The following is a 27,069-nucleotide window of genomic DNA, read 5'->3' on the forward strand; positions in this document are numbered from 1 at the left end:
ACAGATTTCTCATTTCATTGACTATTTTGCATGCAACTGCAGATATATGTACAGATGACTACTGAATTACAAATAATATCTTTGCAACCCATGCAGGCTGCCCTCTCTTTCTCTTGGAACATCAGAAATGATCGTGACTGTTAATTCTGTCCTAATAGTACTGTGATTTTGGTGAAAACACCACGCCTATAATTGCCTTTTTTTGCTGGCTACAGGCTCGGATTTTCTTACTTAAGTCACTTGTCCAAATCACTTTGAAGGAATAGTTCCAGAATCCTCCTCATCTCCTGGATCCCCACAGTCCTCTCCTCATTTATATGCTGACTTTCAGCCTAACAGAATGCATCCTGCCTTGCCATTTCAAACTGCTTTCCCACTACGGTTGCCAGCTAGCTATTCATATTGGATTCGGTGTCTCCTTACTAGCACATTTTATTTATTCTGGTTGTCTGCCTCACAGCATGTTCCCAAAGGCTCCTTTGTGAATCAGTGATCTGATCCTTTTACTGAAATATCGAAGGCATCACCAGCTAGCCAGCCTCATCCCAGACTTAGCACATTGACAATTTTTTTTGGCTGATTTCATTATGTGTTATATTATTGTTTTTCTCAGAAGTAGAAATAGCAGTCTGCATGGAGAATTGAACTGGAACCTTAGTTTAAATTCCCCTATAACAGATTGAGAGGGAGCCATGGTCTAGTGATTAAAGCAGATGAGGAAAAATCAGGACTTTCGACATACAGCTGATTACAGGCCGCTAGGGTTCAGGGATTTGTTCCATCTTACCCTGCTAGATTTATCAAAATCATGATAAATATGCTGAGCTGTGTTTGAGGATTTTGTAAGGTTTGGAAACATTTGAAAAACATTCTCAGATAAAATAATTGGGCATAAAGAAGCAAGAAATACTAGCATGAAAAGCTTTAGGACAGGCTCTCAAACATGAGATATTTAGATGGTCTGAGAAGTTGAGGTACAATGACATAACTTCCTTCTTTTAGGCCACCATAATTCTAGAGTTTTCCCTCCTTGTTCCTGTCACCTCATCATACATACACAAAAAATCATGAAGCAAACCTTTCTTCAGTTTTCCAGGCTGTTTTCTTTTTTGGTCTGGACCTGATTTTTCTTGGTATGAGAATCTTCTCCAGTGAGGAAATTGTCCCTACCAATGCAGGTTGGGAACTATTTTATCATTTCTAAGCTTTAGAGAGTTACCTGGGGAAACTAAGAAGTTAAATTATTTGTCCAGGGTCACACAGACAGTATATGTCAGAGATGGAAGTTGAACCCAGCTATCTCTGATTCTCTAGCCACTGTAACACTGTAATACTGTACACTGATTATATTTTAGGTTGTAAGTCACTTTGGAAGACTACTAAGATGTTTTAAGATGTGGTCTCTGTGGCTGGGGGCGGGGGGTGGTTGGTCTATTAAGGAGACCGGATTCAGTGGTCATCTAGGATGACTTATTTCAGTACAGGTGAAAATAAATTCAGCTTTTAATTAAATTTTTTTAAAATAAATTTAGCTATTTTAAAAAAATGTGGTCTCTGTGACAGAAAAGCTATTCTCTTCTTTTCCACTACTTATCACCATAGATTTAAAAAGTTTTTCCTATTATAAGATATAATGGCCTCAGACACTAAACACTTACTAGCTGTGTGATACTGGGCAAGTCACTTAACCCCAATTGCCTCACTTGAAAAAACAATGATTCTAGGCATGATGGTACATTCGTGAAATCCTGACTACCAAGGATACAGAGGCTGATGGATCATTTAAGCTCTGCAGTTCTCTGCTGCTTCTGGTTAAGACGATACAGTGTCCACTCTAAGTCTGGTACCAATGTGATGAGCCCCTAGGAAGGAGTAGGTAGGAGGGGAAGGGGGGGGCAGTGCCTAAGGAGGGAAGAAGAGCTAGCTCAGATTGGGAAAATAGAGCAGATTAAAACTTCTATGATAATTAGTAGTCATCACTGTATTTCTAATCTGGGCAAGATAGGGATACCTATTCCAAAAAGAAAAAAAAAGTATTGATAAGATTTTGAAAACGTATCACTCTGAGAGGTCACCTAAGTGGTGAGTCATCAGAGAACCAGCAAAGCTGGGCTTGGAAAGACACAATCATTCATTTGGGCTCAAGGTATTTCAGTAATCTTTGCTCTGCTAATCAACTGGGAACTGAAGGCAAGTGGCAGGACAGAAGCATGACTTTATGTTTTGTTTTTATTTATTTTATTGTTGTTGTTGTTGGGCAATGAGGGTTAAGTGACTTGCCCAGGGTCACACAGCTACTAAGTGTCAAGTGTCTGAGGCTGGATTTGAACTCAGGTCCTCCTGCATCCAGGGCCGGTGCTCTCGAGTTCAAATCCAGCCTCAGACACTTGACACTTAGTAGCTGTGTGACCCTGGGCAAGTCACTTAACCCCAATTGCCTCACCAAAAAAAAAAAAAAAAGATAAGTCACAGAACTTTCTAGCAACCCTGAGTCCTCACCTTCTTTTGGGGTTTGAGGGGCTTCTTCAAAGCTAGTATAGTTTTGGGAAGATTCTCTAGGTCCCTAGACCCCTAGGGAAGGGGTTGTTTTGACTATATATGGGCTCTGGTGTGAGTACTTAAGAGTTTTGTTGTTGCTGAGTTAAATAAAACACTGTCCTATAAACAATGTGCTGTTAACACGGGTATTTGCATGGGAGTTGAGGTCTGTTTCCCTTCTGGGAGGGAGTCCTGGACATAAGCCAGATACTTATGTTCCCTAAGGAAACTGCATGGAAGGATGAGCTAAAGAGAGTACATGTATGCCAAGAGCTTGGTTTTGGGCCACAGGTTACATGAGAAGAATAAATGTTTGCTGACTGAAATGGTTCCTGGGCTCTTTTGCCCTCTTCTTTTTTTTTTTTTTTTTTTTTTGGTGAGGCAATTGGGGTTAAGTGACTTGCCTAGGGTCACACAGCTACTAAGTGTCAAGTGTCTGAGGCCGGATTTGAACTCAAGTACTCCTGAATCCAGGGCCGGTGCTCTATGCACTGTGCCACCTAGCTGCCCCTGCCTTCTTCTTTATAGGGATTATTTTAAATCAACTGAACTTTTCTAATAAATGGAAACCATCAGAGTCAATGACTTTATCTCTAACCAGTCCCTACATTTTAGGGCCAATGGTGGCTGTCCAAATTCCATTGTCATGTTCTAAGTCCAATTGTGGAAAAAGAGTTTCCCTATACATGGTGAGGTCCTCTAGATGTTCCTCTTTGTGACTGACATTGCATTGATTGTATTTATAAAGTTAGAAAACTGCACAGGCCCCTAAGTGATATTTATGAAAACTCAAAAGGGGTTGCCAAACTATCCACATAGGAAAAACAAAATGGATAAAGAATACCTATTGGTCAAAATATGATATGCAGTTGGCTAGACAATCAATAGAGCTGGTCCATCAATACATGTATCTTGGGCAGATGATTCACATGAATAATGAACTGGGCCCAGAATTGGAAGGAGGAAAAGGGACTGAACTGCTTTTATGAAATTCCTCAGTATGCTTTTTTTTTTTTTTTAAGTAAGGCAATTGGGGTTAAGTGACTTGTCCAGGGTCACACAGCTAGTAAGTGTTAAGTGTCTAAGGCCGGATTTGAACTCAGGTACTCCTGACTCCAGGGCCGGTGTTCTATCCACTGCGCCACCTAGCTTCCCCCTCAGTATGCTTTTAATGACCCAAAGCTTCTCCTTGAAACAAAGGCCCATCTTTTTTATATCGATAGTCTTTTGGTGATGCTGTATGGCTACAAGTCATGGAATATGACAGTTTCTCATGAATTAAAGTTTTGTGTCACCCAAAGGGCAATGGAGAGGCAGGTGGTAGCTGTGAACAGTCTAATGTGTTACTAATGAAGAATTATAACAAAGTGACATATGTGGGAGACAGAGAAATGCATGATTTTTTTTAAAAAAGAGGTGAGCTGGTCATATAATAAGAGTAAGGAATGATTTATCCTCCAAATGAAATGCTGGTACCCATAATATGTCAAAAGAACTAGAGGGGCAGCTAAATGGCACAGTGGATAGAGCACCGGCCCTGGAGTCAGGAGGTGTTGAGTTCAAATCCAGCCTCAGACACTTGACATTTACTAGCTGTGTGACCCTGAGCAAGTCACTTAACCCCAACTGCCTCACCCCCCCCCTAAAAAAAAGAACTAGAGTTAGGCCCCTACAATGTTGGGTGGATACTTTATTGAGGAATTATGGGAGAGCACAGATAGGAATTGAACAGGGTGAGAAGATGTGGCTATGTCATATCCACCATAGGAGGTGGACTCTCATGGCTGAGATCACAAGTCCATTGAGGTACCAAAAAATGCTAAATCTATACCCACCAAATCTGTCAATCTATAGGAAATACAAAAATTGAGTGTTTCAGTGTTATTGGAAATCATCTTTGAAATGGACATTTAGAGCTTGGAGTTTAGAAACATGGAACTTGGTGACCTTTTTCAAGAAAATGTCTCCATAAAATAAGATACAAAAAAATATATATCATAATTTCTTAAAGCCAAGAGTAAGTGGATTTTATTCTAAACTTTTTTAAACTATGGAAATTTGGTAAAGAAAAGTCAATTATTTCAATTATACTCTTAAATGTCAGTGTTATACCCGAAGAAGGAAGCTGTGATATAGTTACAGCTGTCACCGTCTTAACCCTCTTTTATGTTAGTCCAATAAGCCTCAAGAAAATGTCATCTTGCACTTGGCTATTTATTGTTCCCTTCAAGTACCAGTCTGTGCTTTATAGTCATGAGAACAGATATACACTGACACTACAACTGCAGTACGATTTCCTTCACAGTGGAAGAAAGAATGTAATATTCATCAGGTTTTGGATATTGTCTACACAACAGATGTGTTTCAAAATGTACTGTGTGTATTTTAGGCAGAAATTTTTTGTCGAGGGGTTGTTTTTTTGCATGGTTCTATATAGAACACACAAAATGGAAAGAATGAGCAATATTATTCAGGATGTCCTAAGTCTACTTCCCCTTTGATCCATCCTGCATCTTTATTTTTTGATCCATTTCCATCAGGTCCCTCCCCTGCTCAAAAACTTTCAATAGTTCCCAAGTGCTTACACCATATATGCAAATTCCTCTTTCTAGAATTCAAGGTGACTACATCTTACCTATTTCATTTCATTTCTTACAATCCTCTTCTTGTATAATCCATTTGCCTTACTAAAGGCAGCTCCTCACTTACCCAACATACACCATCTTATTCCAAACTTTGCTCATGTTATTCCTTTTTCTATCAAAAATTCTCTCTTCTCTCCTCTCTGTTCCCCCATATCTTTCACACTGTTCAATTCCTATCTTTCTTGGGAAGCCTTTCCTGTGGACAACAACCTTCCCCTTTGGTCCTCATATAGGAGGACCTGAGTTCAAATATGGCCTCACACACTTCCTAGCTGTGTGATCCTAGGCAAGTCACTTAATTCTGTTGGCCTCAGTTTCCTCATCTGTAAAATGAGCTGGAGAAGGAAATGGCAAATCAGTCCAGTATCTTTGCCAAGAAAACCTCACATGGGGTCACAGAATCAGAAACAACTGAACAACAAGATGTTATTATATAATTATCTGTTTGTGTTTTTTCCTTCCAGACTATAACCTCTGTCCCAGACCAGTGCTTAGAATATAGTAGGCCCTTAATAAGTATTTATTGAATTGAAAATTTTAAATTCTCTAATTTCCTTATTTCTCTCATCTTTGAACTCTGAAAGCATTTGTCGTTGGCATCATTTATTCTGTACTTGCTCATATATTATCTGGTATGGTTATATCTGTATGTTTATATCCCCAGCACTTAGCACAACGTCACATAGCATAGCAAGCATTTAATAAATGCTTATTGATTGCTTGTATGTCTTTTCTACCTGACAAAGTTCTAAGCCCTTTTGCAACCCACAGTTCTGGTGTATAGTAGGTGCCTAATAAGCACTTACTGAAATCAACTTAATTTCCATCTTTTCGTAAACTATCTTTGGTTTTCCTGGCTAAGTTTTCTTTTTTGGTCAGAACTTGTTACTTGTTGGTGTGAGGAAATCACTTCCACCAATTCAGATCTGTTGTTGTTCAGTTGTTTTCAGTCATGTCTGACTCTTTGTGACCCCATTTGGGATTTTCTTGATAAAGATACTAGAGTGGTTTGCCATTTCCTTCTCCAGCTCATTTTACAGATGAGGGAACTGAGGCAAACAGACTTGCCCAGGGTCACACAGCCAGTAAGTGTCTGAGGTTGGATTTGAACTAAGGAAGATGAGTCTTCCTGACTCCAAGCCTATCCTGGGTACCACCCAGCTGCCACTACCAATTAAGATTGGCAGCTATTTTACAATTCATAGTCTTAGAGAGTTGCCTGGGGAATAAGAAGCTAAGTCACTTGTCCAGGGTCACACAGACAGTATGTGTCAGAGGTGGGGGTTGAACCCAGGTGTTCTGGCTGGAGGGCTAGTTCTCTATCCACTGGAACATCCTGGCTCTCTTTTTCAAACTAATTTTACACTGCTTATATTTTAGGTTGGAAACATGAAAGGAAGCACTTGAATCTCCCTAGCAACATCCTTTAAAGTCCCATTTGGGGCTGGATTTTTAATGGATTATCCTTTTGCTGCAGCTAGCTCAGTTTGATGGATTCAAGGAATGTTTTCCTTTGCTCTCCAGAATACATTGTCTGCCTCCTGATCCTTGTTTCAGACATTTCTTGACCTAGATTCTGGGATCTATCTTGTTTTGGGATCCATGGCCCTGTATCCACTGATCACAGCTCTTAACATGCCATTTGCTTGCTATGGATGCAGCATTATGTGGTGGAAAGAGGGGATAAGGGCAGGGAACAAGTTTTTATTAAGAGCCTATCTTGTGCCAGGCACCTTGCTAAGTGCTTTACAACTATTATCTTATTTGAGCCTCACAGCAACCCTACAAGATAGTGCTGTTACCATTCCCATTTTAAAGTTGAGAAAACTGAGGTAGACAGGGCTTAAGTGACTTGCCAAGGGTTACAGAGTCTCTAAGGCTGGATTTGAACTCATATCTCCATGATTGCTGTCCCAGTACTCTAATGCACTGTGCCATCTATCTGCTTTTAACATTGGGCTGGGAGTCTGGAGCTCCAAGTTCTAGTTTTGACTCTGTTACTTGGGCTATATACTCTGGATCTCAGTTTCCTCATCTGTAAAGTGAGGGGACTGGATTAGATGATATCTAAAATCTTTTCACTGTTAAGATTCTATGACCCTGGGGGTGGCTAGGTGGCGCAGTGGATAAAGCACCGGCCCTGGATTCAGGAGGACCTGAGTTCAAATCCGGCCTCAGCCACTTGACACTTACTAGCTGTGTGACCCTGGGCAAGTCACTTAACCCCCATTGCCCCACAAAAAAACAAACCAAAAGACCAAAAACAAGATTCTATGACCTTGGCATGATCTTTCCATATACAGTGTGTACTGGCTCTGAAGTCAGAGAATCTGGGTTCAAATTCTGTCTCTAACATTTATTATCTGTGTGATCTTAGACAAGTCACTTAACCTCAGTTAGCCTCAGTTTTATCATCTGTAAAATGAAAGGGCTGAATCAGAAGGCTTCTTGGGTCCTTTACCTCTAGGTCATGAAAATCCACAATCTGATAAACACTGTCTCTTGCTTTAAATGATAAGTGTCCATTACTTTCTTTGAAATCCTGGTCAAATTTTGTCTTAGTTTTATCTCATAGACAATTCGGGACATTTTTATTGGCTGTTCCTACATGAAATTCCCTCCCTCCTCATCACCACCTCCCAGCTTTCCTGGCTTCCTTCAAATCTACCTTCTTTGTTGTTGTTTTTTTTAGTGAGGCGATTGGGGTTAAGTGACTTGCCCAGGGTCACACAGCTAGTGTCAAATGTCTGAGGTCACATCTGAACTCAGGTCCTCTTGACTCCAGGGCTGGTGCTCTATCCACTGCACCACCTAGCTGCCCCTGCATTTTTTTTTAATTGAAGGTTTGTGGCAACCCTGCATTGTGGAAGTGTACTGTTGTCATTTTCCAATAGCATGTGCTCAGATCGTGTCTCTATGTTACATTTTGGTAATTCTTTCAATAATTCAAACCTTTCCATTTTTATTATATCTGTTATGGGGATCCATGATCATGTTACTATTATAATTATTTGGGGGCACCATGAACCATGCCCATATAAGATAGAGAATTTAATCAATAAATGTTGTGTGTGTTCTCACTGTTCCACTGACCAGCAGTTCCCCATCTCTCTCCCTCTCCTTGGGCCTCCTTATCCCCTGAAAGACAACAATTTTGAAATAGGCCAATTAATAACCCTACAATGGTATCTAAGTATTCAAGTGAAGAGTCGATAGATGTGGCAAACTTCATTGCAGTCTTATTTTGTTTGTTTGTTTGTTTTTTGTGAGGCAATTGGGGTTAAGTGACTTGCCCATGGTCACACAGCTAGCTAGTAAGTGTTAAGTGTCTGAGGCTGGATTTGAACTCAGGTCCTCCTGACTCCAGGGCCAGTGCTCTATCCACTGCGCCACCTAGCTGCCCCTCATTGTAGTCTTTTTTTTTTTTTTTTAGGCAATGGGGGTTAAGTGACTTGCCCATGGTCACACAGCTAGTAAGTGTCAAGTGTCTGAGGCCGGATTTGAACTCAGGTCCTCATGAATCCAGGGCCGGTGCTTTAACCACTGCGCCATCTAGCTGCCCCCCATTGTAGTCTTATTTTAAGAAATTGCCACAGCCACACCAACCTTCATCAACCACCCCCCTGATCAGTCAGCAGCTATCAACATTGAGGCAAGACCTTCCACTATCAAAGACTCACCAAAGGCTTGGATGATGGTTAGCATTTATTAGCTATAAAGTCCTTTTAAAATTAAGATATGTACATTTTTAGACATGATGCTATTGCATACTTAATATACTACAATATAGTGTAAACGTGACTTTTATGTGTACCGGGAAACCAGGGTAGGTGAAGGTTGAGTCTGAGTGAATTCTTTCCCTTCTTGGTTGGCTCTCAAGTCCTGGCTGATGCTATGAGTCTGGCTCGACTGTATAGATACCTGGGATCACAGTTGAAAGGACCTTAAAAATCATTAAGTACAGTCCCTATACTTTACAGATAAAGAAGTTGAGGTCCTCAGACATTATATAACATATCCAACATAACAATCAAAGTAAGTAGAAGAGCTGGGATTCTAACATAGGCCTTTCCACTCCAAATCCACTGTTCTTCCCATTGTACCATGTTGGGAACATGCATCTTGCTTTACATTGCTTGACTCCCTGGCAACCCTGAGTTCTTTGCCCTTGCAGCAGAGTCCCATCCAGGGCAGTACTATAAGCCTAAATGGCCAATTAAATCCCTCATGGAATTTATGGGTGGAGAGAACATAAAAGAAGGAAGGAAAATTTTCCTAATTATCTGTGGGCCTAGATATGAGTCATTTCTGTATCACTTTGTTTTTTTCCTATATGAGTTTGTTCTCCATAACATGCCTTCTTAGCCTGGATGCTTACAAGGGAATTGAGGATATGTAGACATGAGCTAGGAATGAGCCAAATGCAGATGTGGGGCCAAACATAACCCATACTGATGTTATCAGAGAGAAGTTCCATAAGCCTGAATTTTGATCGGAGTGTCAAGAACAGACAGATCTAAGAGACCTACTGGAAAGACATCCTATGTTTGTGTCATATCCCCTTATTAGAACGTAAGCTCTGTCTTGTCTACACTAAGTAGTATGTATAGACACCACTATTTTCTGCACACGACAGGCACCTCAGAAGTATTTGTTGAATAGGTCATAACCAAATCTCATAGGAACATAGTAAGAATGCAATGAAATTTTATATATACATGCACATATATATACACATATAACATATGCACATACATACATACTAATATGTATATGTGTGTTTATATATATATATATATGCACTTTTAAAAGGAAAGCACACCTGAGATTTCATTTTTGTTGGGAATTTTCCTGGGCAAAGCTCTTTCTATCAAAGTAGATCCATACTTTGTCTGGAACTCATAACTTTGAGAGCTGCCTAGAGCCCTGAGAGTTTAAGAGACTTGCCCAGAGTCCTACCTGCAGAATGTGTCACAAGCAGGACTTGAACCCAAGTCTTCCTGACTCCCAATTAAGGTTCCTAACAATGTCTCTTAGATAGTTCATAAACTGCAAAGCCCTATGTGCCAGAGAGGTATTCTTATTTTTTAAGGGTTTCTGTTTGTCTATGAATATTTCAGCCCTTTGGAACAAAACAAAATGGCAGTATAATTTTAAATCAAGCTTATGTGGTGATTTCCTCACAGTCACACACTCTATGTTTTCTCAGCACTTATAGATTCAATTAGTGCTATAAATAATTGGTTCCGGGGCTTTTAAATTTTCTTGTATTACCTGCCACTGCACAGAGTGCCTCCCTCCCACAAAAAGGCTACTGTACTGGATTCACTCTACCATGTTCAATCCTGGGGAACCTAACCCTAAAGAGAAGGTATCAGACATTTCCTCACTCTTTCTGGCTCCCCATGCCCCCCATCTAGAGTAGAAAAAACAAGGAAAATCTTTAAAATATAACTTTGGCCAGTTCGTGTGTAGGGTTTCCCTTAAGAGAGATTGCCAGGGTCCCTTCTAGAAAAATTATTCAATATACATAGTCGATATCTGGTATAGGACAGCTATTTATTATTTCCCCACAAAAGAAATACTTAAAACACAAAAATCTCATAAGTGTGTATTAGCATAAAAAAAACCCTATGACCTATCACCTCTGTTATGCTCTCTGCTGGGAAATAAGGAAGACTGTAAGGAGACTTATGTGACTGCTAAACAGATTTCACTTTTGTTCTGTCTGCACTTGTCTAAGTAGTAACTCAAGGTCCAGACACACTGGCCAGTCAGGTCAATGGCTTGGGCTTCCGGGTTCCAGGATGATCCATTGATGCTCATTTCCTTGCCAAAGAAGGGACATGGTTACAGAAAGTACCACCCACCTCCCACCAGGATCTTCTGAGCTCTCATGATTTTTGAAGTAGTGACCAATGCTAAACATATCCATCTCTCGGGATCACTTTTTGGTCATTTGTGATGAATGAAAGAAACCCTAGGCGAAACAGGTAGCCGGGGATGTAAAAGCCAATCTACATTCTATTAGACAAACACATGTTCTCAATGTCACGTGCATGTAGTTTTTATAACTATTGCTGGGGAGGGGTGAGAAATCACTTACATCCCCTTGGAGCTAAGATCAGTTATGTTTTAACAAAGAGGCTACTTCTAAAGAGAGTGGAAGCCATTTGTTGATTATTTCCTATTTATCCTGTCTATTGCTTGTTTGTACATAGTTGTTTTCATGTTTTCTCCCTCATTAGATTGAGCTCCTCAAAGGTAGGTGCTTTGCATTTCTTCCTATCTCCAAACCTTAGTACGGTACCTGGCACATAATAGGTTCTTGTTTTTGTTTTTGCGGGGCAATGAGGGTTAAGTGACTTACCCAAGGTCACATAGCTAGTAAATATCAAGGTCTGAGGCCAAATTTGAACTCAGGTTCTCCTGAATCCAGGGCTGGTGTTTTATCCACTACACCACCTAGCTGCCCCTATAATAGGTTCTTAACAAATGTTTACCCATTAACTATTTCTTCTCACTCCTGTTGGATCCCAGAGTGGGTGGCTCTTCCTGGCTCAGTCGCCAATCTCCTTTGGCAAAGCACCCCTACCTGTCACAGGAATAAAAGGACCAAGTAAGAGCCTGTAATTCAGCATTCCCTTTAGCAACAGATAGAGGCACATGTGTTCCTTTCCAAGCAGCCCAATTGTGCACTGCCTGTCTCCACCAGAAATGTTCCAATTCAACCCCTGATTAACTTGAAAAGAGGCAATAAGGTACAACAGAGGAAATACTGAGCCTGAAGTCATAAATCACCAAGTTTTAAATCTTGCATCAAATACTATCTCTGTGTTCCTTGGAAAGTCATTTTATCATTTGCACACTTAGTTTTCTTTTTCTTTTCTTTTTTTTGCAGGGCAGTGAGGGTTAAGTGACTTGTCCAGGGTCACACAGCTAGTGTCAAGTGTCTGAGGCAGGATTTGAACGCAGGTCCTCCTGAATCCAGGGCCGGTGCTTTATCCACTGCGCCACCTAGCTGCCCCCATCCCATATGTGTGTGTGTGTGTGTGTGTGTATGTATATATATATATATATATATGTGTGTGTGTGTGTGTGTGTGTGTGTATGTGTATGTGTATATGTGTGTGTATATATCTATTTATTATTTTTTTTTAGTGAGGCAATTGGGGTTAAGTTACTTGCCCAGGGTCACACAGCTAGTAAGTGTTAAGTGTCTGAGGCCAAATTTGAACTCAGGTACTCCTGACTCCAGGGCTGGTGCTCTATCCACTGCGCCACCGAGCTGCCCTATCCCATATATTTTTAAAATATATCCTGCATTTCTTGCTAAATTGTATTCTTGAACAAAGGTGAAAAGCCTGTTTTACATTTCTTTTGTAAACCTACCTAAGAATAAATGTTTACTGACTGACTAGTGTAGTGTTCCACAAACCAAGGATGCTTTAAAATATTTAAATATGGTATAAAAATATTAAATATTTGATGATGATGGGTCCTCATCAGTGCAAGCACCTGCAGTTTCTGCCATCCTTCTCTACATAGGAGCCCTTTCCTAACTTAAATACACACACCCACACACTGTCTAATGTTTTCCTTGGCTGCAGTAGAGCCCAAACGGTCTCATTTCATAAGGAAGCCCCTTATTGGTCCCAGTGTCAATCTGCTACCTGCCACTACTGAAGGTCCCAATTCTAAAAGAAATCTAGAATTAGAAGGGACCTTATTTATAGATCCCAAATCCAGACTCCTACCCAGAGTAAGCATGTTTGCTACAGCATCCTTGACAGACACTTATTCAGCCACCATTTAAATACTGTCACTGATGGGAGGCTCACTATATCAAAAGACAATCTGTTCCATTTTTGAACAGCCTGAATTGCCAGAACATTCTTTAGAGAGAGTCGAAATCTGTCTTCCTATAACTTCCACCCACTGGTCCTAGTTCTGGCCCCTGTGGCTAAGCTGAATAAGGCTTAGATTAAACCCAGAGGGGGAGAAGGAGACTGGAGTTAGCTGTGCTGTTTCTGTTCCTTCTCCTTTTTCCTGGATATAGATTTTTCTCCCCCAAAGACCTGCTGCCTAGTGGGGGCTCAAACTTCTGGCCAAAGTCCAAGGGTTCTCCTCTGTGGCAAGGAATGAGCTTGTAACTCCAGGATTTAGACTTTCTCCTTACTTATTGCTTGCAAAATAATTCTATCCTGGCTCTCTCTGGTGTCCACAGAGGATTAGAAGAAATCCCTTCCCCCCCCCCCATAGGACAGCTGATGAGTTCCATGAACTGAGATCAATCTCCATAGTAAAATGAGATCATGCTATAGATTTGTCATGGGGAGGGAAGGGTAGTATCTTAAATTTTAGGCCATTGAATGAAAATGAACCTTTTTGTTTTGTTCCAAGTTACTCACTTCCCTTTTCTCTCAACTTGCTTTTTGCTGTTGCAAACTTAAGAAAAAATTGCTTCCCTAGTGTGAGGGCCAAAATTTGATGTACAGAGCGTTAATTGGGTGACTTGCCTAAACATTGGGGTCCTGGAAATATGAGGGACCTTTAAGTTCACCCTCCCCTCTGAACTGCCCTTTTAGATATTTCTCCCAGGCCAATAAGAAAGGAGCCTTACAGCTTTAATTCACAGAAGGATCAGATTTTATTACTTGAGAATTAATTAAACAACAAAGGTGAAACTAATAAAAATCAAAGATAAAGATAAGGAAATAGGAAAAAGAAATACAGATAAATACTCTTAACTCTAAACTTAGCCTATGCAATCCCCAGATCGTTTCCAATTAAGATAATTCAAAGGAATTTAGGGTTTTCTGTTGTTCACTCACCAAAACCTGGAAAGTCTACAGTTGCTCAAGCGACTGGAAGGGGAGAAGCCAGAGAGAGAGCTCTCGTTCTGGAAGTGCCACTGCCTCCCCTCAGTGAGCAAATTCACAGGGGCCTCAGGCATAAGTAAGAATGAATGTTCCACTGTTAAAGGCCCCATAGATACCATGCGAGGGGTCAACTAGTGAAGGATAGCATAATGGGTAGAGCACTGGGCTTGGAATCAGGAAGGTTCCTCTTCCCCAGTTCAAATCTGGCCTTAGACATTTCCTAGCTGTGTGACCCTGGGCAAGTCACTTAACTCTGACTCTGTTTTCTAATCTGTAAAATGAGGAGGAAATAGCAAAACACTCCAGTATCCTTGCCAAGAAAACCCTAAAAGGGATCACCAAGAGTCAGACAGAACTGAAAAACGACTGCACAGCCACAACAAAGTAAAGTTCAAATGACCTTCCCTGGCATTCAAGACTTTCTAGAATTTGGTACAAGCATGCTTTCCAGACTTATCTCATATTTCATCCTCAGCCCCTGGTAAGTACGGGTGCTTAGTAAATGTTTGTCAGTTGGTTGGTGATTACAAAGTGGAGCATAAAACTCCATGGGAAGCAAGGTGTTATTGTTAATGCAATTCTACTTCTTTTTATTTTATTTTTTTTCAGTGAGGCAATTGGGGTTAAGTGACTTGCCCAGGGTCACACAGCTAGTAAGTGTTAAGTGTCTGAGGCCAGATTTGAACTCAGGTCCTCCTGACTCCAGGGCCGGTGCTCTATCCACTGTGCCACCTAGCTGCCCCTGAAATTCTACTTCTAACATATGACAGGCAAGGAATACCTTGGAATCATGAGCTCACAGATCTGGAAGGGCCCTCAGAAGTGATCTAATACAATCCTATTTGACAGGTGAGGGAACTGAGGTATAGAATGGGAAATTGATTTATCCAAAGGGCAAATATTTTTTTAAAAAATTAAATCTGTTTTCAATCATTGCTGATTAGAGAAATGAAAATCAAAACTACTCTGAGGGACCACCTCACACCTATCCAATTGGCTAATATGACAAAAAAGGAAAATGATAAATGTTGGCGAAGATGTGGGAAAATTGGAACACTAATGTACTGTTGGTGGAACTATGAACTAATCGAACCATTCTGGAGAACAATCTGGAACTATGCCCCAAAGGCTATAAAATTGTGTCTACTCTGACTCAGCAATACCACTACTAGGTCTATATCCCAAAGAGACCATAAAAAAGGGGAAAAGAAGCCACATGTACAAAAATATTTATAGCTGCTCTTTTTGTGGTGGCAAAGAATTGAAAATCGAAGGAATGCCCATCAACTGGGGAATGGATGAACAAGTTGTGGTATATGAATGTAATGGAATACTATTGTGCAGTAAGAAATGATGAGCAGGCACATTTCAGAAAAACCTGGAAAGACTTAAGTGGATTGATGCTAAGTGAAATGAGCAGAACCAGGAGAACACTGTACACAGAGAACATTGTGATGATCAACTGTAACAGACTTAACTCTTCTCAGAAGTGCAATGATCCAAGACAATTCCAAAGAACTTATGATGGAAAATGCTCTCCACATTCAGAAAAAGAACTATGAAGTCTGAATGCAAATAGAAACACACTATTTTCATTTTTGTTGTTGCTTTTTGGGGGAGTCGTTTCTTCTTGTGTTTTTTTTTCCCTCTTTTGTTCTGATTCTTCTCTTACAACATGACTAATGTGGAAATATGTTTAACATGATCATAATGTATAACCTATATCAGATTGCTTGCTGGCTTTGGGTTCGGGGAGGGAAGAGAGGATGGGAGAAAAATTTGGAACTCAAAAAAAAATCTTTACATGTAATTGGAAATTTTTTTTCAAAAATAAAAAGAAAAAACACACTAAAAAAAGTGGAAACATAATTTAAAATTTTAAATCACAGGGAGGGAGAAAAATCTGAAATTGTAAAGCTTGTATAAACAAAGGTTGAGAACTATCTTTACATGTAACGGAAAAAAAATAAAATACTTTATTAATTTAAAAAAAATTTAAATCACAAGAGATAGCAAGTGTCACAGTCAGGTAGGTGTGTGCTCTTAAATATTTTTTAAAAACCGGCTCTCAAAAAATGTATGCAGGATACACTTTTAAGTTTGATCTGCATTAATAACATTTTCTTCATCATTTTCTTGAGTAAACGATCGCATCAACAAAGCCCGTATCCGTAGCATTTGTCGCTTTTCCAAGGTGTAAATTACCACACTAAAATTTAAGAACCAGCTCTCACCGTTCCATTCAGCGGGCTCCAATACACCCCAGTCGGAACTAGAATCCCGCACGCGACATTAATCTGTTAAAGGTGAGATTCGAACCCGAGTTTCTTGACAAGCACTATTAAGGAGAACCGACAAAGGCTCTGGGTCTGCGCATGCGCAACCCAGTCAGCGCGCCGGGCAGGGGGAGGCGGCGGTGCCGAGGTGGGGAATAAAGAAAGGAGGGGGTTGTAAAGACGGCAACAGAGTGGAAAGAACTAAGAATGCTCATTGGCTCAGGCCTGTCCCCAGCGAGACGCCTAAACCAAGACGCAAAGTAAGGTCAAAGCAAGGGAAGGTCCCAGACTTCTGTTACCGCAAGACGCATGCGCTGCTGGTCGCGGAACTTCCGGTAGAAGGCGGGCCTTTAGAGTTTGCGCAGGCGCTTGTACTTACCTGAGCTTCCAAGATGTCCAAGTACGTCCCGTCTCGCCTGGCCACCTTACCCCCGACCCTCGATCCAGCCGAGTACGACACATCGCCTGAGGTCCGGCGGGCGCAGATCGAGCGCCATGCCATTCGCGCCCGCCTCAAACGCCAGTACCTTCTGCAGTACGACAACCCTCACCGACGGGGGATCATCGTGAGTAGCGGGGACGGCGCCGGGGTCACGGGGGGGTGACCCGGCCCGACCTTGGGCATTCTGTTTGCTGGGCCTTGAAAGCAGAAACTGGTTGAACTAGGAGCCGAGAAAGACCAACCGCCACTTTTGCGCCTGCGCTCTTAGGAGTAGTAGCAGTAATTAGCACTGAGTTCACCTCTACCTTTCTACGGGGTATACCAGAAATCTTAGTGCAACATTAAGCTTTAGGAGCTTTAGACTGCCCTAACATTTCTGGGACACCCTTCGTCTTGTTTGTACAATTGTTGTCCCTTCATTAGAATAGGAACTCCTTGAGGGTAGGGGCTGTTTCGCTTTTCTTTGCATCCCTGGTGCTTTTAGCACAAGGCCTAGCACATAGTAGGCACTTAATAAATGTTTATGGAATTTAATTAACACAGTACCTGGCACATAGTATTCCCTTAATAAATGTATATTGCATTGACCTGATGAGTACACTGCCTGACACATAATAAATATTTATTGAATTAAATTACCATAGTGCCTGGCACGTAGTAGGCCCTTAATAAATGCTTATTGACTGACTCCTATACTGTTCTGATAGCCACCTTAATATTTCCAGCTGGATGGCCCTCACACACCCCGAATTCAGTGTGTCCCAAACAGAACAAATCATCTCCTCCATTGGTTCTCACTCCTGACTACCCTATTTAATTAAATTTGATCATTCTTAAAGTAATTTGGAGGTTAGCATGGTGATAATGAAGTAGCAATGACATGGGTACCAAATAAAATGCTTGATGATGACTTCCAGAACATTCTGAGGTTCGAAAAGTGATTTACATGCACCATCTCATTTAAACCCCCTCAACAGCCCCTGGTTATTATCTCCATTTTGCAGATGAAGAAGCTGAGGGTTGAGAGAAGTTAAATGACTTGCTTAGGGTTGTAGAGCTAGTGAGTACCTGAGGCAGCCTTTGAACCTTTGTCTTCTGGCTCCAAGACCAGCAATACTCCATGCACTAACAACTGGTGCTTATAAAGTACTTTAAAGTGGACAGAAGCACTTGGCATATGTAGGATGTCCCCAAAATCTTAACCCAGTTTTAAGCTTTTGCAGTTTAAAATTCCAAATTTGGGACATCCTACGTCTCATTTTATCCCTAAAATGGTCCTGAGAGGTAGATACCACATGTTCAACCTATTTTGCAGATGAGGAAATTGAGGCTTCAATTGGAAATTAATTTATAACTGCAATAATAATAACCGATGTTTATGTGGTACTTCAAGTTTTCAGAACATTTTATACATATATGGGTATCACAGCTGAGATTCAAACCCAAGTTACTTGACTTCAAAATTCCACCTCTTCACTAAACCATATTTATAATCCTTGGAGCGTCAGTTTCCTCATCTGTAAAGTGGAGATAATAGTGCTTACACTTCTGGTTTGCTGGGGCTGGGGGTTGGGGGGGGGAGAGAAGTGCTTTATAAACCTTAAATTGCTTATGAAAACATAGTTATGATTACTCCATTTTTTTGTTGCAAAAATAAAAACAGATGTAGCCCTTGCCGTCCTAGAGATGTCACGGGACCATAAAGTATTAGATAGGACCTTTGGTTGTTTAATCTCTCTCTCAGCCTTATAGTTGAGAAAACTTGGCTAGAGGGATGAAATGACTTGGTCATATAAATAAAGTGGCAGAATCAGCATTTTAACACCACAGTAGGTCCTCAGGTCCAGTGCTTTTCCCTCTATATTATGCTGTCTACCCCCTCCATAGTTCTTTTTTTCATCCTCCAGACTTTTCTGGCATACCTCCAAAGTCAGGAAGGTAGTGTGGCTTCCCATTTTATCAAAGTGGTAGGAATGATGACAACAACACATTTTTATAACTTCAGAGTTTACTACAAAATGCTTTCTTATCAACAACCCAGTGTGATAGTATAAATATTATCCCCATTGTACAGATGAAAAAACTGAGTCTTAGAAATGATTTACTCAATATTAATAGAACTAGTAGGAGGCAGCTAGTGGCTGGCTCAGTGGTGGGCCTGGAGTCAGGAAGACCTGAGTTTAAATCCAGCCTCAGACATTTATTTACTAGCTGTGTGATTCTGGGCAAGTAAGTCACTTAATCTCAGTTTACCTTAATCCACTGGAGAAGGAAATGGCAAATAACTTCAGTATCCTTGCCAAGAAAACCATATGGCCACAGCAAATAGGGCTAGTTAAGTGTCAGAGAATCTTGACCTTCTGGCTCCCTAGGCCAGCATTTGTTTCTGTTGTACTCCACTGGAATGACCTGCCTAGGCATATTAAGAGTTAAACTGGGAGAGAACTAAGGTATTTGGATTCCTGTGATAGCTGTGTACTACCAGCTTCCTAGTTCCAGGAAGAAGAAATCCTTCTCAGAAAGGGGTTGTTTGGGGAAATCACCCGTGCAATTATAAAATCTCAAATTGAATAGTTTACATTGCATCCTATTGTAATTATAGGTGTGTAATTTAAAATTCTAAATGTGGGTTCTAATTTGTCCCCCCCAGTTTTGGGGGGAAACTGACTAAAATCACTGATAAACGAGTTTAGGGGTTTTTTTAAGGGTTTATTGAAAGATGGTAAAAGAAAGAGAAAGATTGAGAACAGATTTCTTATAGCCTGGAAATCCTCGCCTTCCTAAACCTCTCACTTCTGAAATCCTCTGCCACCACCCTGAAGTCTAGCACCAAAAGAGGAAGAAGACTCTCCCCAGCATCCACTTCCTGCTTCATGTTCCCCTGCCAGAAATGGGAGGTTCTTCAAGCTGATTGGCTACTATCATTCAAATTCATTGGTTCACTGGACCCAAAGGTGGTCTCAATGTAAAGTTCAAAGTTTTTAGCTTCTTAAGTACCAGCCTGATGTGCTTACAATCTAGTAATCTCTAGGTGGGCCCCTGAGTATCTGCTAAATCTCATCTATCACATTCCATTATTTTGACACATAGGAAAAGAGCTCAACATAAGCACAGCATTCCTTATTTTCTCAGGCATCAAGCCTTTGGAATCAGAGATCCTCATGAATACATTTACTTTCCTTCATTACTAGTAAGGTGTTTTGAGAATTTTTGCTTTATGTATGCAAATTTTAAAAATATATATTCCATAGCATTTAGGCTTCATTTTAATAAAGCTTAAGGATAGCAATTTCATGTCCTATCAAGACTGGGAAAGCAGGAGTCTACCTATATAGGACATTTTTGACATCTTCATATTATAAGGTCTATTCTGAAGTTACTAATTTGACCCAATTCTGGAGGTGACATGGCAACTTCATAGTAAGGTCATGAATCATAGTTTTAGAGCTAAATGGGACCTCAGAGGGCATCAAGTCTTAACTCCTTCCTTTTATGGGTGAGGAAACTGAGGCACAGAGATTTTAAATGACTTGTTTAAGGTAACACCGATACTAAGTATCTGAGGCAAGATTTGAACCCAGGTCTTCCTAGCTATAAGTGCTGCATCCTCTCTGCCATGCTGCTTGGACTGTAAGGAAGCAAGGAATACACAAGTGAATTTTTCCAGGGGACTTTGGAATATTCCATTATAAGTGTTCCCATCATATCAGTGCTCTGGCTGTTATTCTCCAAAAAGATGATTTTTATTTAGATTAAATTTAAATTCCTAGACAGACCTAATTTGACCTTCTGCAGTTTGTTGCAGACCTTCCTTCAGCCTCATCACTCAGCTGAAACGACTCTCTCCAAAGTTGCCAAGGATCTCGGATCTGTTCCAAAATCTATTGGCATTTTCTCAGTTCTTATCCCTCTTGACCTCTTGGCAGCATTTGACTATGTTGCTTACCTTTTTTCCCCATATACTTCCCTTTTTCTTGGTTTTCTTGCTTCTCCTACCTGTCTTATCTCTTGTCATTCTCCTCTGTTGGATCTTCATCAATGTCATGCTCACTACCTCTGGGCCCTCTTGTCTTTTTCTCCATACATCTCACTTGTCTCGTTGGCTCCCAGGAGTTTATCTCATAATCTCTATGCAGATGATTCCCAGATATATGAATCCTGCCCTAGTCTCCAAGACTCCAATCTCACGTTAACTACTACCTATTTAGACATTTCAAACTAGATGTCCTATGGGCATCTCAATCACAACATGTCAAAAACATCTCCATTATCTTTTTCCTCTCCTTTCCCCCAGAGTTCTGTTTTTCCAAAGTTCCCTATTACTGGTGAAAATACCACCATCTTTCCAGTCACCCAGGTTTCAACCTTGTTGTTGCCTCAGCATCTTGTTCTCACCCCACATATCCAGTTCATTGACAAATCTTGTCATTACCACCTTTACAACATTTCTTTACTCACGCAACTATCACCCTAGTTTAGGTCATTATTACCAGCTTCCTGCACCATTGTAACAACCTTCTGATAGGCCTTTCTACATTTAGTTTCTTCACATTTAAGAATGCTGTCTTTTGGGGCAGCTAGATGGCGCAGTGGATAGAGCACTGGCCTTGGAGTCAGGAGTACCTGAGTTCAAATCCAGCCTCAGACACTTAACACTTACTAGCTGTATGACCCTGGGCAAGTCACTTAACCCCAACTGCCTCACTAAAAAAAAAAAAAAGAATGCTGTCTTTGGGGAGGCGGCTAGGTGGCACAGTGGATAAAAGCACCGGCCCTGGATTCAGGAGTACCTGAGTTCAAATCCGGCCTCAGACACTTGACACTTACTAGCTGTGTGACCCTGGGCAAGTCACTTAACCCCCATAAGTCACTTAACCCCCATTGCCCCGCAAACAAAAAAAGAATGCTGTCTTTGGAAAAAAAGAAAAATACTCTCTTTGTCTTTGCCTCTTAAAATCTTGGAACCATGCCCCAGAAGTTACTAGACTGTACATACCTTTTGACAAAGTAATGCTATTATATATCTAAAACATAGAGAGATCAAAGAGGGAGGAAAACAATCTATGTATAAAAATATTGGACACTGGATGAACAAATTAGACTATATGAATACTATTGTGCTATAAGAAATGATGAAAGGGGTATGGTTTGAGAGACTCTTAGGAAGATTTGTCAGTATTGATGCAGAGGGAAGTGAGCAGAACAGGGACAATTCATATCATAACAACATAATAAAGATAAACAACTTTGAAAAACTTAAGAACTTAGATCAGCACAGTAACCAGCCATAGTTCCAAAAGACATGTGGTGAAACAGGCTACCCACTTCCTGTCAGAGAAGTGCTAGACTTAGGATGCAGATTGGGATACATATTTTTTAGACATGGCCAATGTGGGAATTTGCTTTGCTTGACTATGACTATTTGTTGCAAGGGAATGATAATAAGTGCTTAATAAATGTTTTGTTGGTTGGTTTTAATGATTTTTGTTCTACAAAATCTGCATTCTTGTGTTAAAACCATAATATTTCACATACTCCATATAAATATGTGCACAGATCAGCGATGCAGATTAAATTTTAAAATAGCTTATTTTCACATTTAGTTAATTTGCAAATGCTCTACTTCAGGAAACCAGTGATTTGGTTATTTTATCTGTCAGTCAATTGAAACAATTACTTGTGAAGGCATGTGGGAGTGAACTGTTTACATTTAAATACTTGTAATTATATGTAATTGTTACTACTCTTTGTTAGGGTAGTGTTCACCAATCAAAACAACAGATAATGTTTGTTTTATCAACAGTTTTGTGAGCTGCATTTATTTTTCTTCAACAAGCAGTTCTAATCTTTTAAAAAACAATCGTGCATTAAAAAAAATTTTAACTTTATAATTATAAATAATTTGGGGGGGGACCATTAAATGTCAGCCAGGCAAACATAAGGAATTTAAAATTCTGAGTTATTCAATTGATTCAGTTTTTACCATCCTGATTATATGCTGCCCAAGGGTAACTAGGTGGTACAGAGCCTGGGGGTCAGGAAGACCTTAGTTCAAATTCAGTCTCAGGCACATATTAACTGTGTTACCCTGAGTAAGTCACTTAACCCCTGTTTGCCTCAGTTTCCTCATTTGTAAAATGGAGCTGATAATAGTATCCACCTCACAGGATTGTTGAGAGAATCAAATGAGATGATAATTATAAAGACCTTTATACTGTGCCTGACATAGAGTAAGGGCCATATAAATATAATTCTATGCTGGAAAGAGCTATTAATTCTGGACATCATCAAGAAGAGTATTTGGGTTCTTGTTTGGATTTTTTTGCAGGGCAGTGAGGGTTAAGTGACTTGCCAAGGGTCACACACCTAGTGTCAAGTGTCTGAGGTCGGATTTGAACTTAGGTCCTCCTGAGTCCAGGGCGGGTGCTTTATCCACTGTGCCACCTCGCTGCCCCTAGAAGAGTATTAGAAACAAAATTTTAATCTTACCCTAGTACAAAACCATGGTTTGTCTGCAGCTTGAATACTGTGTGCAGTTATAGTTGTCAAACCCCAAGAAATGCATAAGGAAACTTAGGAAATGCAGGAGGAAGAGGAAAATAAAATGTGCTGGGGAGTGGAGTGACTTCTCTTTAAGGATAAACTAAAAAATTAGAATTTAGACCTTAGAAGGATGAATGGGTGTGTAAAGACAGGCATAATAGGTATAAATTAGTTGAGCATTTACTTAGTCACCAAAACTAGGAGACAGTACTTGAAACAAAAGTAATTTTAAGGGAACTGAAAGGAAATATTGCATTATTAGTGTTGAGTATGTGGAACTCATCCTGAGAAGTTCAAATACGATGGAAATACAAGTAAATGGTAGCTAGCCTCAGAAACTGATGGATGAGATGCACATGCTTTTCAAAAAGATTTTAGAAATATTCGGGGTAAGTTCCTAATCTGTCTGGATGACATTTTAGGAGCAGCTGTCATGTTTCCTCATAAAACATGTCTTGCGCTATCATTAGAGACAGCGTACCAGGCTAGATGGAGATTGTTCTCATCCAATTTGGCAATTTTTGTGTTTTTTATTTTAGGAAGATCCTGCTTTGCTTCGTTGGACTTATGCAAGAACAGCAAATATCTACCCCAATTTCAGACCCACCCCCAAGACCTCATTCTTAGGTGCTCTGTTTGGAATTGGGCCCCTTGTCTTCTGGTATTATGTTTTTAAAACTGATAGGGTAAGTTCTAGAGTGTAATGTTTAGCTTAATAAATACTGAATCGTTGAATAGAGTCTATTGTTAACCTCTAGCCTCAGCTATGGCTCTTTTTCCTGGAAGACTGCAGAAACGTCTTACTGGCTGCACAGACTTGAAGTCCACAGATCGACTGTGGCTCCCTCAGTCCATTACTCAGCATCCAGATTACAAGCATAGTAAAAAATTTTCTAACCAGCCTTTTTCTCCCCCGTGAATTTCACTTTTATGAGAAATGACAAATTATCCAGTATCAGGGATTTTTAAAAAAATCAACAAACAGCCCTTTAGCTGTATATTGGGGTGAGTATACACTTAGCTAAATGTCCCTTACCTTTTATATCTACAGGCCAGGAAGCCCCCAAGTTTAATTCCTTTGCAGATCAGTTTAGAATTGAGGAATCATTCTCCTATGGAAATAAAAAGGCTAAAGATGATCTAACCCACCACATACCTAAAATACTATGCATTTATGAATAGAAAACAGTAGTGTTGTAATAGGAACAATTAAACAAAGCACAGACCAAATTAAAATAATGAATTGTTTTCTTGAGTGCCAGTTTGTAAGGATATATGGATCCCCTGCTGTCCTGAGGCTTCCTTTTTTCCTGATCAGATTAAGGCAGTCTGTAACCTTGGGTTAGGAAGAGGTGAGGCCCCTGAGCCCTGACTCTGGACTAATTTAGGACTTCGATTTTATTCTACTCCGGTTCCTTCCTATTCCTCAGTTTTTCCTCCTGACTCTTGGAGAAAGGAGTTAAATTTGAAGCCCTTTAGAGGAAAGTACTTCACTTAGTTCTTTCCTGGTTAACCCTGCCTGCTCTGCTGACATCAGGAGTAGAAAAGAGTCAGGAGGACATTTGTCCCTGTGCCACATTCCCCAGTTAAAGCACCTTTCGGAGCTTGATGTAGGTGCCACTGCCTACGTGAGGACTTCTCTGATTTCCCCAGTGATGAGGGCTCCTTTCCTCTCATCTTGGAGAGCAGGAAGCCTTTCCTTGGTTGGTTGATTGATGAGAAAGAAGCCTGCCATTAACTTCCTGCTTCACTTAGCTATTGACATGGTTAGCTGCTCCTGGAGGGGGCAAGTTGACAAGAGGATTGGTTTCTTCCTTGGTAGATGTTGTGAAGGGCCTTAGGAAAGAATGGCCTCTAAATTAATAGGGAGCATTTGCCTGCAGCTAGCAGGTATTACTATATAATTGGTTTACTTCTTGAGGATGTTTCTAATTCTTGATTTGTTTAATATGAAATTATGTCAGTCGTTTTGAAAAATCAATTAATTAATGGAGAAAGGAGGAGGGAGGGAGGGCAAAGCCAGATGGCTGAAGAAAGAGGCTGCTGGTGGTAATAAGAACCTCTGGCTGCCAATACAAATCCAAGGTAATGGCTGCTTCTAACTGTGATGAAAGATGCGGGGAGGAGGAGAATGGGGAGTGGAGACATACTTCCTTGGTCCCAACATGGTGGGTTAACCCTTTTGCTGCTGAATTCAGATATATTTCCTTTTTTCTTTTTCTCTCTTTTTTTTGTTTGTAATTAATTGCTTTCAAATTAAGTATGCAGTGGGTAGATTGAGGATACTAAATGGAAGGTTTCTCTTTTGAGTGTTTCTTGTACTATAAGATTTGAACTGATGTTCAGTATGTTGGTTCAGTAATCAGAATTCCAGTCATAATGTTTTTAAGGTAAGAAATGGAATTTATAAGGTTTAGAAAAATTTTAACAGTTACTGTTACTCTACTTAATTTTCCATATAAACAGAAACATCACTTGAATATCCTAACAGATAAAATCTTTGTCATATTTGGTAATTCAGGATATCATTCTGTTCTCTAGCTCTCTAATATACCCTATTGTGATATCCCATCAAAGCCTACTGTCTGCCTCAGTATAGCTTGGTGTGAAATTAACTTCTGTTTTCCTTTACTCTTAAAGAGGGATAAGGCTTGGGAGAGCAAAATTTTCATTCTTAAGGAAAGCTATTAGGTTTCATTAAATTTCATCATCTAATTATCTGATATATTAAAGTATGAATGACATAGGTAGATAACATAGGTAGACTTATCAATAATAATTATTTACATTTATTTTTGTTTATGTTTTTATCTAGTGTTATGGGTGGTATGATTTGTTAAGTCCCATCAGTCACTACGTGGTACAATTAGAGGTGTGAGAAGTCTGAGGAGGGGAGAAGATTCTGATTGTCCCTTGCTGACTATGTGCTTGCCTTTCTATTCCAGAGCCTCCCCAGGGTGTTTGTGACTAAGGTTGTACATTTTCAAACCTTAGTTTGTGGATAAAAATATGTTTATCTTTGACATTCTTTGACTTTTTTCTTAGAATTGTGTTTTGGTTTGTATTAGGATATGTTTGCATATTTAACTTACATGAGTTGTTCTTTGTTTTCTTTCTTTAGGACAAGAGAGAAAAACTTATTCAAGAAGGAAAATTAGAAAGACCACTGAGCATGACTTATTAAGTCTGTGGAAATGTGGATAATATAAAATTGCTATATATTTAAATCACTGTATTACAGATCTTGTCAAAAGATGGATTCTTGCTTAAATAAATTTTATGATTTCCATTAAGCAATCTCTTTTTCTTAACAGTGCTTTCTATTTTTCTCCAGGGCTTTCTCCTATATTTTTTCATTTGTTTTTCCTATTTTATATGACCTTTGTGTTAAAGTCATAAAAAGCAAAGACTGAGGGCATCTGACTTTTTTGTATAACTCTTCAATTTGAGGATGTTCCAACACACCTTGTAGGACTCCCCCAGAATAATCCTTTTGCTATAGTACCTTATCTGCCTTTTCTAACATGAGCACAGGTTTAAAAAATCCCATTGGGGCAGCTATATGGCATAGTGGATAAAGCACCAGCCCTAGATTCAGGAGGACCTGAGTTCAAATTTGACCTCAGACACTTGACACTTACTAGCTGTGTGACCCTTGGCAAGTCACTTAACCCCCATTGCCCCGCCCCCCAATGACAAAAAGTCCCCTTGAGAAAAACCTTGACCTCACACCAAATTCTTAC

At 40.0% G+C, this 27,069-nt stretch overlaps 1 protein-coding gene across 1 annotated transcript; it reads left to right on the forward strand.

Annotated features, from left to right (window-relative positions):
* The first annotated feature begins 16,672 nt into the window (after positions 1 to 16,672).
* NDUFB4 (NADH:ubiquinone oxidoreductase subunit B4) lies at positions 16,673 to 26,619 on the forward strand. The gene is made up of 3 exons (XM_043991265.1): positions 16,673 to 16,907; positions 23,866 to 24,012; positions 26,448 to 26,619. The coding sequence occupies exons 1-3, from the start codon at positions 16,734 to 16,736 to the stop codon at positions 26,508 to 26,510; spliced, it is 384 nt and encodes a 127-aa protein (XP_043847200.1). The 5' UTR covers positions 16,673 to 16,733; the 3' UTR covers positions 26,511 to 26,619.
* The last annotated feature ends 450 nt before the right edge of the window (positions 26,620 to 27,069 follow it).

The sequence above is a fragment of the Dromiciops gliroides genome, chromosome 3 (genome assembly GCF_019393635.1).
Source record: "Dromiciops gliroides isolate mDroGli1 chromosome 3, mDroGli1.pri, whole genome shotgun sequence".
NCBI lineage: Eukaryota > Metazoa > Chordata > Mammalia > Microbiotheria > Microbiotheriidae > Dromiciops > Dromiciops gliroides.